General features: G+C 42.3%; 1 protein-coding gene across 3 annotated transcripts in view; it reads left to right on the top strand.

Annotated features, from left to right (window-relative positions):
• fam189a1 (family with sequence similarity 189 member A1) overlaps window positions 1-16869 on the top strand; it is a 92710-nt gene that overhangs the window by 73777 nt on the left and 2064 nt on the right. For all 3 annotated transcript variants that reach the window (XM_037094496.1, XM_037094497.1, XM_037094498.1), the window contains exons 5-11: window positions 6656-6763; window positions 8972-9132; window positions 11067-11202; window positions 13043-13121; window positions 13490-14257; window positions 15483-15554; window positions 15978-16285. In XM_037094496.1, coding sequence (XP_036950391.1) covers window positions 6656-6763; window positions 8972-9132; window positions 11067-11202; window positions 13043-13121; window positions 13490-14257; window positions 15483-15554; window positions 15978-16285 — 1632 coding nt within the window. The remainder of the gene's footprint in view (window positions 1-6655; window positions 6764-8971; window positions 9133-11066; window positions 11203-13042; window positions 13122-13489; window positions 14258-15482; window positions 15555-15977; window positions 16286-16869) is intronic.

The raw sequence follows: 16869 nt of genomic DNA, 5'->3' as shown, positions 1-16869 counted from the left end.
GTACTTTGGTCCATATTGACATGTCTCAATAAGTATAAGATGGATTGCCATCAAATTTTTTTCAGACATATGAAAAGTCCAATGGATGAACAGTAATGACTTTGGTTATCCCCTGACTTTAGCCTCCCAACTATGAAAACACATATATTGATTTTTCTCTACTGGAAAAGACATACAATATAGCCATCAGCAAGTAGAGAAGGTGTGTTTTCTTACCAGTAACTTTCAGCTCCCTGGTGATCTCCAGCCAGCCAGCACCTTATTGAGGGCTTTTACAAGAGGAGATGAACTTGTATAGATATCTCATTTTAACTTCATTCATCAACTCTTCCTTGTCTACGGTGTGCACTCAGCACAAGTGAAAGTAATGAAAATCGATATAGGGTGGCATGCTCAAAACAGTGCTTGGTGCTGCGCTGCGTCACTCGCAGCTAGTTGGGATACTCCAACAGGAAACAATTAAATCAAGATGATTTTTTCAGTTTAGACATGGTGTCTCGATGAATTTCATCTAGTCATAAGGTCAAATTCCAGGTTTGTCCAATTATGAGCAAACACCTGCAAAACATGTCATTCCCTTGACCCCCAGCAGTGCTTTGTTTAAAGTACTAATTATCAAATGTTAGCATCCTGTTAGAAGTTGGACTCTGTCCTGTAACAAAGGTCACCTTGACAGCTTTTCATTCGGTCAAACAGATTAACATGGGAACCATGAGCTAATCATGGTGTGGCAGTAAAATTGCTTACAGGCCAGCCCCACCTACATAAAAATATAAACAAAAAATGTGAAAATCTAAGGGGGGAATACCCAGTGTCCGCTACTTGGACAATAAACAACAAATGCCTCTTCTGGGTGTAACAAACACAATGCCTCCTACCATCCCCAGGGAAGTAAAATGTCTAACTGAAGGTGCTTGGATTTTAAGGAGTTCCCAAATAAACTCAGTTTCCTCACTAGAAATGATGTAGGCAGCCAAAAAAACCCAATAGGGCCTTAACAGAGTTTCTGACTGGCAATCTAAGGGGACTGAGGTTCTCAGTGAGGGTGAGAGCCACCGGTGTGCCATTTCCCATCTCTCTTAAGCCTTTATTAAAAAGGATGTCATCACACCTTGATTGGCTGGGAGGGAAATGTCCCAAGCTGCTTTCACTCCTCAACCAGTAGTCAGTCTCTCCTGGGCACAGGTGATCTCAATCCCCTGCAATTGTGAGTCATGAGGGATTTTGGAAAATCAGCCCAAAACAAAGAAAAATAGCAAGTCTCAGACAATGGGGTGTCAGCAGGGTGTGGCGTGATGAGAGAACATGGTCAGGAGCCATCTTCACACACAGATGAGCCAGACAGTACAGGTGTGCCACATCTCCTCTGGTGACCCTGGCCTTCCCTCCACCTGTTGGCATCCTGGGATATAACCTGACACAAGTAAAAAAAGACACACACCACTAAAACAGAGGACAACCCCTGTGTCGTCACAATGCTAAGACGTGAAATGTAGATGGTTAACATAGTAAACATTATACCTGCTTCACATCAGGATGTTAGATTTTGTAGTTGTGAGCATGTTAGCATGCTTGTAGCATTTAGCCCAAAGCACTGATGTGCCTACAGCCTCAGAGAGCCGCTGGCATGACCACAGACTCGAGCAGACTAGCCCTCTATCATCTCCAATGAGAATGAAAACCATTAACTTGAGTAACAGCCAGTAGTCATTAAAGAATAATTATCTTTAAATTGCTAAAATCCTCACGTCTAAACTGATGTCGGCCGGTTTCCTCTCTCACTGTGTAACATAACCCATGTGAGAACAGTCGAACGACGCAGAAAACACACACAAAAAAAAGAGAGTGTTCAGTCCTCAGATTAATTGAGCAGGAAGTGCAGAATGGCAACAGCATTTGTCTTTCCCCAAGAGGCAGACCTCTTAGTATGCAGTGTGTATCTAGCCTGGGCTGGCTGTAGTTTGCGAGTGCATGATCTCCGTAGATTATCTTGACTCAGCGTGTCAGCAGGAATGATGTACAGCCTGTGCTACTGTGCCTTTATTGGATAACGACAATCATATCCATTCATTTTATGCCCCTGATTGATTATAAAACATTGATAACCAAATAAAAGACTTCGCAGGATGAAGCGTGCCCATGAAAGGAGGAAAGATCAAGCACATTTGTCATTTTGATCATGGCTCATTAAAAGAGATATGGGAATTGGTGCTGTAAACCTTTATTAAGAGCCAAAGTGGTCAGATGTGTTGAATTATGTCTAAGAGGAAGCTGTCACGCCCGAGTCTCCAGAGTCCTCAGCCATTTCAGATGGCTGTTAGGCTGTCGCTGGTCCTAATGAACTCGTGATGCAGCTGCCATATAGCGTTTCCATCGCTGAGGCACTAGACTCGGTGATGGACCATGTTGACTTCTTATTCTCACTTTCTTTTAGATTAAAAGTTTTGTGTTTAGCAAGCAATCGGCTCTTTCCTGGCTGCCGCTGATGTGCGCCTTCAGTCTTTGCAGACACATTTAATTTCCACCTCGTTCCTCTCTTCATTTCAATGTGCACTGCCGGGGGGTGTAAACTATCACTGAGAGGGAGGACTCAGATAATTTGTGATTTCCTGTATAACCTTGCTGTGTAACTCACTAACCTGACTGGCTTGAGGCGAGGTATCTTTTAGAGGTTAAATATCTGGTGAACAAGGCATGTTAAACAGTTTCCTTGGAGGCATTATTACATTTCTTCTTGCCTGGTTGGATTTATTATGTCATTATGTACGCTGTCGTCACGAGGGAAATCACAGAAATGCACCGTCTCGCGTCTGCGCGACAGATGCATTCCCATAACTGAAATGAGCTCAGATGAAGACGTCATAAATACTTCTTGTCTCTCTTGAAGCTCTCAGTTTGACTTTGTGAACAGTCGCACACAGGTTGGTTTCTGTGTACTGCTGTGTGCAGTAATCTCAGACTTAACGCAGGAATAAGTCCTCACACTACGCACCTGCACAGCTGGATAGATAAATGAGTGACTGTGAGCAAATCTCAGCCAGACAGCTCTCACGGAAAGCGTTCATTACATGTATGTAGTGGATGTACAGGGCTGATGTTTGGCGTTTAGATCCTGATTTCGTCGCGCCATCCAGTCTCTCGTTATTAGTCAGTCGTTCCCTGCGGTTTTCGTATTGTGTTTGGCATTGTGTGCTCCGTTGTCCCACATCAGACGCTGTTCTGCCGATTGATTTTATTGAATTTGTGTGAGACGCTGTCTCGCTGCTTATTCGGTGTTGAGAATATGCTCATTTTTCATCTCCGCCTCGCCATCTCCTGCAAGTAAGACCACACAGTCTGACAACATCTGTCCACAGCGAAGCAAGGACACACAAGTAAAGAATATATAGGTTAAATTTTCAGTGATATGTCGTGTCAGCACTGTGCTTATGGTCTGCTCCGGTTAAGGCACCGAAACCACTTGGTTAGGGCGAGATTGGCTTATCTGCTTCTGTCTCCTATATTACGGCTGGGCAATGTCCCAACATCTCTTCCATTCTGTCAAATGTTATAAAAGCAAAGTGGTCTCTCACTTTCATCATAATTCACCATCACCATCTCCTCTCCCTGCTGTCTTCAGAGTCAGTTTATACACATGTAATCTGAACATGATGTGACATGTAATGAAGAAATGTCAGTATGAAATGAACAAATTTAACATATACGTGGTTCACAGAAACAAACAATGCTAGACAGGCAGGTCAAGAAAAAAAAGCATAATGTTCTGTGATTGGACTATTTAAGCTCTGTAGGTATTAGGTGAAATTCCATCATGTATTAGAAAACCTTGTCCTTTACTCTTCGTTTAATGCTTTATAAGGAGCGGCATCACAGAGCTACAGCATCTGCTGCTTTCTGTCATGGGGAGTTAGAAAATCTGTGAGGGGCTTTGCCAACAGTCTGTACTGACCCACCCCGAAACTGCCGCAGGGCTTCCTGAGGGAAGTTTTGGCTTTTCTGTCAGATGCTGTAAAAAGCTGCTTGGGGATGCCAAAGAGAGTGGAGATGAGTACTGAGACCTGCGCCGAGGGTTAGTATCAACAGTAGCTCGGGAGAGAGAAAAAAAGGGTGCTGCCCTCTGCTTCTCTGAGCCTGTTGTGTTTTGAGAGGCTGGAAGGAGCAGCTAGTGTGTAGTTTGTAGAACTTTACGGTTCGAGAGGCCAATTAAATCCTTTGTAAAGGCCCAGAGTGTTACACAGTCTGGGGGGTTGTGGTTTGACTTGGCAGCAGGTGTCACTTCCCTGGGCTGGTGCCACGGTACTGTAGCAATCTTAACAGCAAAGGCGGAATCAAATAACAGGTGTTTGGCGTGTTTGACCATTTTTCAAAGCACAACAGAGAATTTGAGTTTTATCGCTTTGTTTCTCTTATCTTTCAGGCTTAACTGTGGTATAAAAACATGATTTGCAGAGGCCTGGTACTTTGGGTGAGGTATTTCATTACAGTGAAGTCATAACTGCTTTTATTGGACATTATGAATCTTTTATTGTGATCAACGCTATGTTGTAATTGCCTGATAATAAACTTGTCTGTGCAGATTGATTTGTCCATGCTGGATTTCCGTTTCTGAAACAGGTTTCAAGTTTCCACTAGTCAATTTTTCCTATGGCAATGAAGTGAATTTATCAATATAAACCTGGCAGTCAAGTGGCACAACTCTTCTCCAGCAGAAGAAATTCCCTTCATTTGTCCCAGATGTTGTGACTTTACTATACTGCAATTCACATTAAGCTAAAAGTAGTGACAATCTCCTTTCACCGTTTCTTTTTAATGACTGGCTGTGCTTCTCTGTTTAAAAATGTCCTCCAGACTTTCCTCCTACACAAAACATGTTCCAAAACTGTTCGCTTCCAAGGCAAACATGTATTAGATGTATTTTATAATTGGCACCGCTCTACTTCAGCTTCACTGGTTCCAACTCATCTCTTCTTTAACTTCCAGCTCACACAGACTTGATCTCTGGCAGCTAGTTACTGGACATCAAACATGTTTGAGAAACAGCTGCAGGGCTGAACGTCTCAGATGCCAACTTGATCCATTTTATGTATCACAGACTTCAAAAGGAATGGAAGTGCGTAATGGGATCTGGTTGGCAAAAAAAAAAAAAGAGCCAGCTCTTGCTTCGCATGGAGGCTTCTGTATAAAGTCAACAAGTCTGACAACAACCTACTTCCTGGTTGATCTGAGAAGGGAGCGACGGCTGTCTTCTCTGCAGATGATCAGCAGACTAATGCGAGTGGGGTTTTGTAATGTCACTGGTAATCATGTGCCTCATGGATCTCGTGAATAATTTGTGCGACAGGCTGGAAAACACTTGGTGTGGCAACTGGGGAGCGTCATTCATGAGCCTGTGTCCACAAAACAGAAAAGAGGTGCGGTGAGGTTTTGATTCCACGGCTGAAAGCCTCTTCCTGTTCCTTTCTTTTCAGGAACATTTCACAGATAATTTTGGTGGGGGGGCGTATTTTTTTTCAGCCAGCACCATGAATGCTGGTATCATTTTGTTTTTTGAGCACCTGCGAGCAAGTTTCTGTTTTGTTGGTAGATAATTTGGAAGCCGATTTGCTTCACTTCCCTGAGTTTTGTGGTTTTGTCTCATCTCTTGACAGTCGCACGCTTTTTGAGAAAAGATGTGCTTTCATTTGAATAATCGCAGCAGCTGTGTTAATACATTTTTTGTGGCAAATGAAACCTATGAACTTCATGAAGAAAATGACCAGTATATATTTTTTGATCATGTTCAAACATCAGAAGCTCCTTTCTCACTGGATAAGCTCTGGTTCTTTGACTGATTTTTATTCAGATGATGGCTACGGCCACACATGATATATAAACACGATATACGCAAAATATATTGCATCCCGTTCACTTCCATTCTGTGCAAGTGAATGAAAACATTTGAATCCCCTTGTTGTGGTATCACTGTTCCTGTGCTCTTCTTCAGGACATGAATTCATCTAATACCGTGTCTTCGCTTGTTAGATCGCACAAGACTCAATATGTTTTACAGATGGAGCCGTTTAAAGATGAGAGGAATAACCCAAGCAGCAGCATGATGGGGCTGCAGTCACCAGTCTCTTCTCTGATTCAGGATGCTTGGCTTGTATTTCACCAGCATGCACATTTATTTCTGCTGACAGGTTCAATACCGACTTCGTCCTCTCTCCCTTCGCTGCATTGGCAGGGTGTGAATGTGGATACAGTTATGCTGGTGCTAAACCATGGATGTTTATGAGGTTGTTTGCTGGGCTTGCACGGACCTCACATTTCTTTTTATCAGCATCATTTAATGTTTTCAAATGCATTCTGGAAACGTTACCACTGCAGACTCTTCTGAGCAGAGACATTTGTAGAAGCATTCTCTCACTGCGGTAACGTCCTGCCGCTCTCTGCTCAACTTGGTTACCGTACTGGTGACGTCAGCGCTGTTTGTGTCACCTTCTTTTATTTCTTTGTTTTCTCCTCTCATCCCTGATGTCCATAATATGACCTGTCCTCTCCCCTCTCTCCTCTCCCCACCTTTTTTTCTCCCACACCCTCGTCATTTCTCATATTTTTACCTCCTTTTGTCCCCCGCTCCTCTAACAGTCTCCCCCTCTCCCCCTCTCTCCTTTAGGAGTTGCTGTTCAGCGTTTGTGCCCTTAACGTCATCTCCACCATTGTGTGTGCCCTGGCCACCGCCATGTGCTGCATGCAGATGGTCTCGACTGATGTGCTGCAGATGGTGGGTGTGATGGAACAACAATAACTGATTTTATTTGCTTTTCAGTGACCAAACAAACCAAATTTCTTAGTCTGGAGATGACTATCATCGGGTGAGATAAAGACCTGCTGAATGATACGCCAACCTTTACCCGTTCTGTGATGTTTGTGTTTTTGGTTGAATCATCCTGCTTTGTAAACTCGCACAGCGAAGGTCAATTGCCACAGGACCTGCCTCTGTCTTCCGCTTCTCAAAAATATTTGGATGGATCCGCATCTCATTGGAATTTTTCCTCAAAGGTGCGCCGTCCTCAGCCTGACCCTCTTTTGTCTCGTTATGTGGAACAATGAGACTATTACCAACAGCTAAATGCTTTCAGTCATGAGGGAAATTAACATGGCCGGGCTCCCTCTGTGTTTCACACCAACAATAGTTATTTCATGCCTCTAAACACATCAACAACTGGAAAGGTATGGAGCAGTACCGCCAACACGATGCCAAATAGGAAATAGCTTTGCAGAAATACTTGATGCAGGAACCATTTACACATTTTATGGACTACGCTGTGAGTGGTGTGCTTGGTGAAACGGGTCTGGATATTAAAACCGCTGCTCTAGGCTGAATGCGAAGCCTGGTTTGTTTAAGAATGGTTTAAAGTTGTGGGACCTCCTCCATTCTTTTTGTAGCAAGTTAAATGAATTAAAATGAATCAGAGTGAAAATAGAAATATTACTGGAGTTTCATCTCCATTGAGTCATGAGTCAACAAAGTCTCACAAATGATAATATGAGTTTTTCTTAACCCTCTTATATTTGAGTCAACTGGAAACATTAATACTACAGAAATTCGAAAAAAAAAAAAAAAGAGGCGCAACTGTGTATAATCTGGATAAATGAAAGGGTTCAGATCAGTGCTTTCATATTAACAGTGGGTCAAATGAATCCATATATGTGTGAAAGAGAGGGAGCTTTTTAGCATCTTTCAGCTTGTTGTTTTGGTTACCACAACTCGCCTGTTTTGCCTCGCTCTCACTGCTCTCGTTGTTGGCGATGTCGTTGTCGGACATTGTTGTCTGGAGCACACAGTCAGCTGCTAGAGAGTCTGATCTTTCCCTCAGGAGTTGGTGGAGACCAAAACAGAGCTGAACTAGTGAATACTGGACTTAGATCCACTAGGTGTCCAGAATAGTCACTCTAAATGAATGATGATAGAGTTCCATGTTCACAAGATATTAGTTAATGTTTTGCTTCATCTACTTTACAAGAAGATTTAATGCCAGTGTTGTGTTCACCTGGGAAGCAGACAAAAAGAGTTAATATGGCTTATGTTTAAAGAGCAATAACTACATACCTGAATACTGCTTTGACCTCTTGGATAGGATTGCAAGAATGAGATGATTAAGAAAGCAAAAATAAGTTAATCTGAAGCCATTTGATTTATACAGCAATTAAAAGTGACACATCATTCTCACGTTGGAATAAGGACTTAATTCGCCATGGTCCCTGCTTCAGTGGCCTACTTTCAGATTATCAGATATTATTCCCGGACTACCTTACTGTCTAGTCCTGCAGATATAAATGCTCTTAATTTTTGGAATTGGGGGCAGGTGTATAGCACCTTTTTAAACAAAAAGGCAATTCAACGTGCCTGGCATGTTAAGATAAACAGATAGAAAAGACAACATGAAAAGACACACATGATTTTATAAAGGGTGAAAGAACATAAAACATGAAAATAAGTTGAAAAAGAGTGAGAGGAATCAAGCAGAGGAAAATAAAAGGACAAAAGCACTGTGTCTTATCTCCAGCATTTTCAGAGAGTTTCCGAGAGTGGCCTCGTTTTCCATTTGCCACACGAGGTGTTAACCTTTTATTTAGCTCAGTAAATTTAGCCAAGTCAATAGCAGCCGTGGCAGCCTGGAGATTAAAAAGCGGGCTGGCTGGGACTGGAAAGTTGTCCCACTTAGAAAAGTCTGAGTGAGGAAAGCCTTTTAAGAACTGCTGTTCGAGGTACCTCTGAGCAAGGCGCTCGACCTGCTGCAGTGAAACCTGTTCGGTGACCAACAGCACTGGTATGAATTCGTGTAACATCTTGAAACAACAGCCTGGAGGTGTCTGAACAGACTAAATTTGCTCGCTCATGTCTCCCTGGGTAAATGATGATGAATAAACAGCTACACACCGTGTGTACTAATGGCCTGACAATGGCTGTGTTTGTGCTGTGTTTCAGTTTATGCCGCACAGAGCACGAGCCCTAAATGCTGACTGTATGACCCCCCACGGAACCATCCTCCACCAGACTCTGGACTTTGATGAGTTTATTCCTCCCATCCCCCCGCCACCGTACTACCCCCCGGAGTACACCTGCACCCCCTCCATGGATGGACAGAGGTGAGAGGCAAAACACTGAACTCATCAGCATCACATTTTTGCTCACCGCTACCAGTGCATCATCTGGCACGCGTGGATAGTTTCAGGGAACACACAAAAGAAGGTGTTGTTCGTTTATTTGTTGAAATATAAAGTTATAAAGATAAAAAAAATACCTTGTGTTGTGGCCTTTGGAAATCCTGTATTTGATGACTTTTTGAATGACATTTCAGAGGAAGAGCCTCAACTTCTGCTGTTGCTGCTTATTACAGTTTAGCGCAACATATTTCGTTTCAGCTCTGTTGTCTACCATGTTGTAAAATCAGCCTGTTATCAGCCAAGGTAATTCCTCTGGAGTCTCTTCAGGGCTGCGCTATGTGGCTTTACTGCTGCTGTCACAATAATGACGGCAAGGTATTATCAATGATGAAATCAGGGCCATTGTAGTTTGTATTCATGCTCTTGTAATGATATATTATTATTGCTGTTATTATTGTATCTTTAGCTAATTTCCTTTTCTTGTGTTTGTCGTCTTCTCTCGTTTCATTTTTGTTTCCTCTTTGCTGTAAAGCACTTTGGATCAACTGTGTTGCATATTTATAGTTGAGTAGAGTATATTTTCACATTGAAGGATAAGTTGATAGAAATAATTCAGTCATTATATCATGCCGATGGAAAGCCAGGTGAGTTTTTTGCACTTAAGAAAACTTTTCTGGGGCTTCACAGCAAAACAGTCCTGCCGCGTTCTCCTGAACAACTATTATAATAATGACTGAATTTCTGTTTTTGGCTGAACATATCCTTTATTGACTACATAAATCACTACATGTTCTCTTAAAACTACATTGTATCTGGTATTTCATTTTTATCAAATACATGTAAAAACCTTTGGAGACCTACCTCACAGTTTGCTGCAATATGTTTTTAAAAATAGAAGTCTGCCAGTTGCAGCAGGTGATCAGTAGATCAGGATGCAGGTACCGGCCTCGGTGTCGTCTCCTTGAACTGCATATATTCCTGCAAGGGGGATGTTTGGGGAGCTGGCAGTCACACTTGAGCTTGTATTCCAGTTTATCGAGGCACATCAACCAAAGAAAAGCAACAAGGCTTTTTACTTGTGGAGGAGCCGAAAGGATGAGGACTGTTGAGGGTGTTTGTATTCAATCCTTCAACCAGATGTTGAATATACTGATACCAAAAGTAACATTTGCATCCAAAGACAAATCCACATCCATCATGTTAAGCAGCAGTGGCGTGTGTCTGCGTGACTGTGACCATCACATGTGGTTTTGTCATCTACGGTCAGCTCAGAGCTTTTCCCTTTCGTCAAGCAGCTGTGGCATCCCCGTTCTCAGCTGCTGTGAGGAGATGGGCTGACCCCTCCCTTCATCGCTCCCTCCATTTCCTTGCCAGGGCGAGTGCTGCTGATTTAGCCATTTGGCAGGAAGCCACATCTGTTTGTCAATTATGCCATAAATATATATACAAGGCAGAGGAAGCATTTATGGTGACCATGCCCGGGGCCAGGGATGTGTCATGACATCATCATGCCTCGGATGATTGGTGGAAACTCTCAGGCTGTATTTCATGCTCCGCCACTTTAGAGGAGAATGGGGTTGTAATTAAAAGATATGACCGCACGCATGGCTGCTCATTCTTAATTGGCACCATATGAAACAGTGGTGGTGCACGTGGAATAACACTCTACTCATACATATCGTCTGGAGTGGAGCGTCGGGGACAAGGCGATACTTCTCATGCCTCCTTTCCTAATGTTATTAAAAGAAAATATATTGTATTTCTGACTCAGATATGATGGATTTCTTGAACACTCTGCCCTCTGTGACTGGATCAGAGGAGAATCCGCTTTTATTTTTCTAGAGACGTTTGGATTTTTTTGTTATTTTTTTTTTAACTACTGTTTCACTGAAACTCTGATATTGTGTCCCTGACAGAGGCCTGCATCTGGACTTCCCCCATTCTCCATTCAGTGCCATCTATGGGGTTCCCATCAACAGCCCCGGGACTCTGTACCCAACCGACCTGCCTCCTCCGTATGAGTCTGTGGTGGGTCAGACTCCTGCCAGTCAGGTAAGAAGATTCAGCAGGATCTGACTTTAAAACAACAGTTTCCACGTCTTTTTTCTATGGACATCTGGGCGTTGACATTACACTGATTTCTTGAGACAGGAAGAGAGTAATGAGTAGAGAGAGAGAGATTACATTATGTGCAGTAAAAGCGATAATACTAAGAGTCTACAACCACGCCAGCAGCTTTTGTTGTGGTGATTTTCCATCTTTCCTTTAATCAGCCTTCAGTAGCTTTAATTAAATAACCACTAACAAGCTGGTAGGAACCAAAACATTGAGACACAGAAGAGCCAAACTGTCTGCTTCATCAAGTAGTTTATTATTGGGATTGCAGATTTCAAATATATCAGAATCAATTGAAAATTGCCCTAATTTAATTTCAATTCCTGCTGCAGTTGATAAATTACTGGTTATTTCTTTAATACATTTCCAGAAAACTTTCAAATAGTTTCTGCTTTCTTCTTGCTAATCAGATGATTTTAACTTTAAACAAGCTTCTGTCTGACTTTCTATCAGCAGACTGGCTAAATCAAAGTGAGATGTTTCTGTTGGGCTTCGGAAAGTCAGTGAATTGAATAACATGTTTTAACCATTTACATTCTCACCACTTCCTATGATTCCAGCACATCAGTCCTAAGAATTTCCTAAAATTGCCATTTTGTATATAGTTAGCGGCCAGAAATTGCTACTTATTTACAGATACAACAGGCCTGCTGATATAATATTGTTATTCAGTAATGTTGGGGTTATTTCTTAATCAATTTTGAGCTGATTGTTGTGGTCTTTGGGGGGTAATGTCAAATAATTTTTAAAGATGTTACTTACCATGCGATTACCATGAAATCTGTGGACCTGTGAAATTAAGTGCGACACAAATTAATCTCAAAATAGATAGGCTTGGATTCAGAATACGAGCAACAATATTTCTCCTTGTATCGATTTCATGTGATGCTCTTCCACGTGGGCTGAGATATTTTCTGAGTTTAACATATGATCACATGTCGCTACGAATGTATTAACTTGTTCTTTGATGTTCCTCTCCAAACGGATTGCATTACTTTTCACCTGTGTCAAAAGAGAATTCCTGCTGTGTTCATCTTGTGTCTTTATGTTGAGCTGTTGCCTTCAAAATGCAAAAAAAAAAAAAAAAAAAAAAAAAAGGAAAATCAAAGCCTCAAATCACAGCATCATCAGACTTAGTGAGACGGTCTCCCTTGACTGTCACGTTGAGCTGATCGGAGCTCTTTTCTCAGGCTGAGGCTTCACTCCATCTCATTGTTCACGGCTAAAAATATCTTTAAAACGTGCGAGCAGATGCTTTTATCTTCCATTATGTTCTCAGCATCATTTACCACCTCAGGCTTTTAATCCATAATTTCCATTATACATGTTAAATCCATAGTTGTCTTTGTATCCTGTCTGAACAGCGACCTTCAGATTGCAAACAGCTGAAGGTTTTCTCACTAATTGATTAGCATCTGTAAGTAACATAATGGAAGCAGGCACTGATCGATGGGACCAGCTGAGAGAACAGTCAGAGACCCTGAAGAAACTCAGCTGCTGACCCTGCATGCTGTGATGTCATGTGAACATGTATGTACCTTTAAAAGCACATTAGTGGACCAAATTAATGTTCTTATTCATTGTTGAATTATTGTTTACTCCACCTCTACACCTGCCGTTCCAGCTGAGAAATGTCGTGGTCCTATAGAGCCCTCTACAGACCAAACTGTGGTGTTGAGGGTTTAGAGGCACGCGGCAGATTTAATGCAGGGCTCTTTTATCCGCTCCTTTAATCAAACACTGCTCCACCTGTCTGCTAATACTTGTCTCTTTACAGGTCACCACCAGCATAGAGCAACAGGCCACCGAATCCAGTCTGTGCGAGAGAAACACCACTGCAGGCTTCAGCACTCAGGGTAAGGATAATTGGAGCGAGAGATGCAACCATCGATTAGTCCATCGACAGGATAATAATCCCCAACTACTTGATAATTGATATACTATTTAAGTAATTTTTCATGAGACAATGGCAGAAATGTAGAGAGATTCCCTGCCTTTTTTCTATTTAATGCCGTACTAAACTGAAAATCTTTTGGTTTTAGACTGACAGAATGTGACATTTAAAGAACTTCACTTTGAATTTTATAAAATTGGATAGACAATTTTTATTATTTTCTGACCAAATGATAAAATGATAAAACTGGATCAGATCAGTCGGTAATGAGAGTCATTTCTAGCTGTAGCCCTGACATCATTCTGATGGTACTCTTTTCCCTATTTTCAGCCTCAGTGGACAGTGCGTCTCTGATGGTGTCCGAGGTGGCTGATCAGGACCAGACTTGCTCCTCAGAGGACTTGTGCTCCCTGGAGGTCCAGGGCTCTGACTCCTCTCCCTATGGCACGCCCCACACAGCCCCCATCGATGGAAGCTGCACCAGCCTGGAGCTTTGTACACGCCGGCGCGGCCTGTCCAACACTGACGCTCGGCCCAGCGATACAGGATACAGCGAGTCCTCACACACCCAGGAGTCTCTGGAACGCTCTCCGGACTGGTCCTCAGAAAACTATAGCAATCTGGACCAGGAGGACTCCACGGACAACACGCATCCATGTGAGGAACTCAGGGCTTCAATGCACATATGTGACGAGCTCGCGTCAGCCAAACATTTACCAGAGGAGCCGCCTAAAGCATCAACACACTCCCTCATCAAAGCGCGAATGATGAGCCGGAAGCTCACTCTCCCCGTCACTCTCCCCCCGCCGCCTCAGCCTTGCTCCCCCACCTCTGTGGCCTCCTCTGGTGGAACTTCAGCCATCAGCCCTTTGGCTCCTTCTCCTTCCCCTTCCCCTCCCAGCAGGCCACGCGGCCCAAGGCTGTGCTTCAGCGTTTGGTCACCCTCCTCCACGTCACATCCCACCTCTACCTCAGCCCCGAGTGGCTGCTCGCCCTCAGAGAGGCCACGAGGGCTCCGAGCAGCCAGGAGGTACCGCAAACTGGCACGCATCGTCCGCTCCACCAGTGACCCCATCTCCTGCTCCTCTACGACAGGAAGTGAGTGTCACGCAGGACTTATACTGCCACTTAAACACTAGGGGTGTCATAATTTCATTTCTGAATAAAAAAAGATAAAAATTAGCTTTCAGTTGTAATTATCAAATCAAAAGCAGGGTTGGCGATTTTCCTAGTTTTGTTTTTTTTTCTCCACTCATATTTGTGTCCATCCAGTGCGGGATGTGTGGATTTTGGAAGTGAGGAAACTCAACCTGTGTGATATTGTATTATTATTACATCTGAAATACATTACCTCAGTTTGACCAAATGGCCTTATTGTGGTACATTCCCCCCAGATATAGAGGAGGGTGTGTCACATCTACCATGACACTGAAAAGCCTATCTTTTTAAAGAACAATTTGAAAAGCCATCAGTGCTGAAAACAGCTGCTTAAATAGAAAACTGAATCAAGTCGTGACCTTAAAATTCAAAGTCAAATTGAACTGTGGATTTGGAGACTCGTGACACCCTTGTTAAGTACTCTTGTGCTCAGCCTTTTAGAGCCGAACTAATCCATCATTCTTTTAGTCATTTTTAAAGCAAAAGGTTCGACAATGTGAGCCTTTCCTGCTTTTCTCAGTTTTTTGTTTTTTTGTATCATTTTAAGTGATGTGCCGTCATTACAGTTTTTTTCCCACTGTAATCATCTACCTAATTCCATCCTACTAAATTACAGGGAAACAAACTGTCATGACAGCACATCAATAGGGCAAAGCCATGGAGTTCAACTGATTTTATTTTAAAAGGTGCACTATGAAGTTTTGGGCAAGAAATGTTAATCAGAAGAGAAACATCTTCACTGATGTCATATGTCTAAACAAACTAAATGAACAAACAAAACTTCATTTTCATGACAGAATAAACTTAATAAGCAAACTGACCTTAAAGGACAGCTCACTGTTTTACTGTTTATATGTGGCAGACCCTGCCACCTGTCTACCTTCAAACATTGTTCTGGGGACCTTTTCTTTCCCCTGAGAACATCTTGTTTATTCAGTCGTGGTAAATGACTAAATTATGGGTTTCAATTTTGTCCTCCAAAACTACATAGTGCCCATAATGCTTTTATGCACTAAACAATAGATAATAATCCACATGTTTACTGATAATGAAGTCGATCAATACTAGCAGCCTTGCAGCCCCTCATCATCAGTAAGCAGTGGATCAATGACCAGCCTGTGTCTTCTTTGTTGCCCCACACTAAGTGTCTTGTCTCCCTCTACAGGAGAACATTTAAGCTGCGCCTCTGCAAACAACACTGCTGCTGCAGACTCGACTCATACGTCACCAGAGCAAGGTACTTTTGAAGAAACTGAATTCATGTAATGGTGGATATCTACTGTAAACAGCATTCACATTGTATTTTGTAAAACCATTAGGCCTCAAAGGACAAAATGTAAATCTGGCTGCATGAAGAGCTAATTCAACAACAACAACAACGTTATTGAAACAAATGTTGTTTAGTTGGTAAGAAAGCTCTCCATATTTAGTGAGGTTTTTTGTGATAAGCTGGAGGATTATTGTTTAAGAAAATTCTCCTATTTCATAAACTAAATTAAAATTAAAATCCCCACTGAGCTCATTGGATTATCTCAAAAACAGCATTGTCACAACGTTGGAAACTAAAAAAGCTGTGAGCCAGTTTGAACTGAGCTGATGATGAGAATGTGTTTTTCATAACTGAATGAGTTTTCACAATTCTTCTTTGTTTTCTCCTCAGAGCCGACAGACGTGGTTGGAGCGAAGCCCAGTCACGCATCTGTCAGGAAGCAGCAGAAGGAGGGCAGAAAAGTTGACATCCACCTGAAACCCCGAGCCCTGCACACACACTCCAACGAACGCCCGCACTCCCTGGCTGACCTCAAGATGTACAAAGACACCAAAATACTGGTGGCAAAATTCCTGGAGCATTCGAGCTGCAGTCTACCTCCTGAAGTCCAGCAGGTCGTCAACAACATCAAGTGCGTCATCAAGTCGGATGAGAAACACATGGAGGAGGCCATTTTTAGTGCCAATGTCATAGATCAGGTAACTCAATGAGACTAATGTCCAGTGGTAGCAGCTTGTTGGACTATTTCTGGTTTTACTGGAGAGCATCAAATAAAGACTAAAAGTAGGTGTCAGGCTGACAGCCCTGTGAGGAAGTCGTGCTCATTATACAACAGAAAACAAACATGTTGGATGGATGAAAATGGAATGACGACTTTACCATTAGTGAGATACAAAGGGCGAGAGTGGTGGCATCTATAAAATGCCATGTTGCTACATAAATCAAAATCGTTTATACTTGCTAACAAGTTTTGTACTTTAAACTCGTATTTTTTGTGTACTTTTTTTCTTTCAGTTCAGGTTGGTTTCAGTAAAGTTTCCAGGATGGGTTTCTTCATTTCAGTTGTTTTTTTATTGTCAACATGTTTAGTTTTAGTTAAGGTTTTAATTGTTTTGCTTTTTCAAACATTATAATATAGGTGGTATTTGTCAAGGGCAAGTTCAGAACAGGTATACAAATACAGCCAAAGGCAACTGACTAATGGTAATTTAGACGTCCCAATCTCAGTTAACATTTACACCAATGCCTCCTCATGCCTGGTGTTCACAAATTGACCAAACTA

This window comes from Acanthopagrus latus, chromosome 4 (genome assembly GCF_904848185.1).
Source record: "Acanthopagrus latus isolate v.2019 chromosome 4, fAcaLat1.1, whole genome shotgun sequence".
NCBI lineage: Eukaryota > Metazoa > Chordata > Actinopteri > Spariformes > Sparidae > Acanthopagrus > Acanthopagrus latus.
Note: the sequence above shows the minus strand (reverse complement) of the source record. Positions and strands in the feature narration are given on the sequence as shown.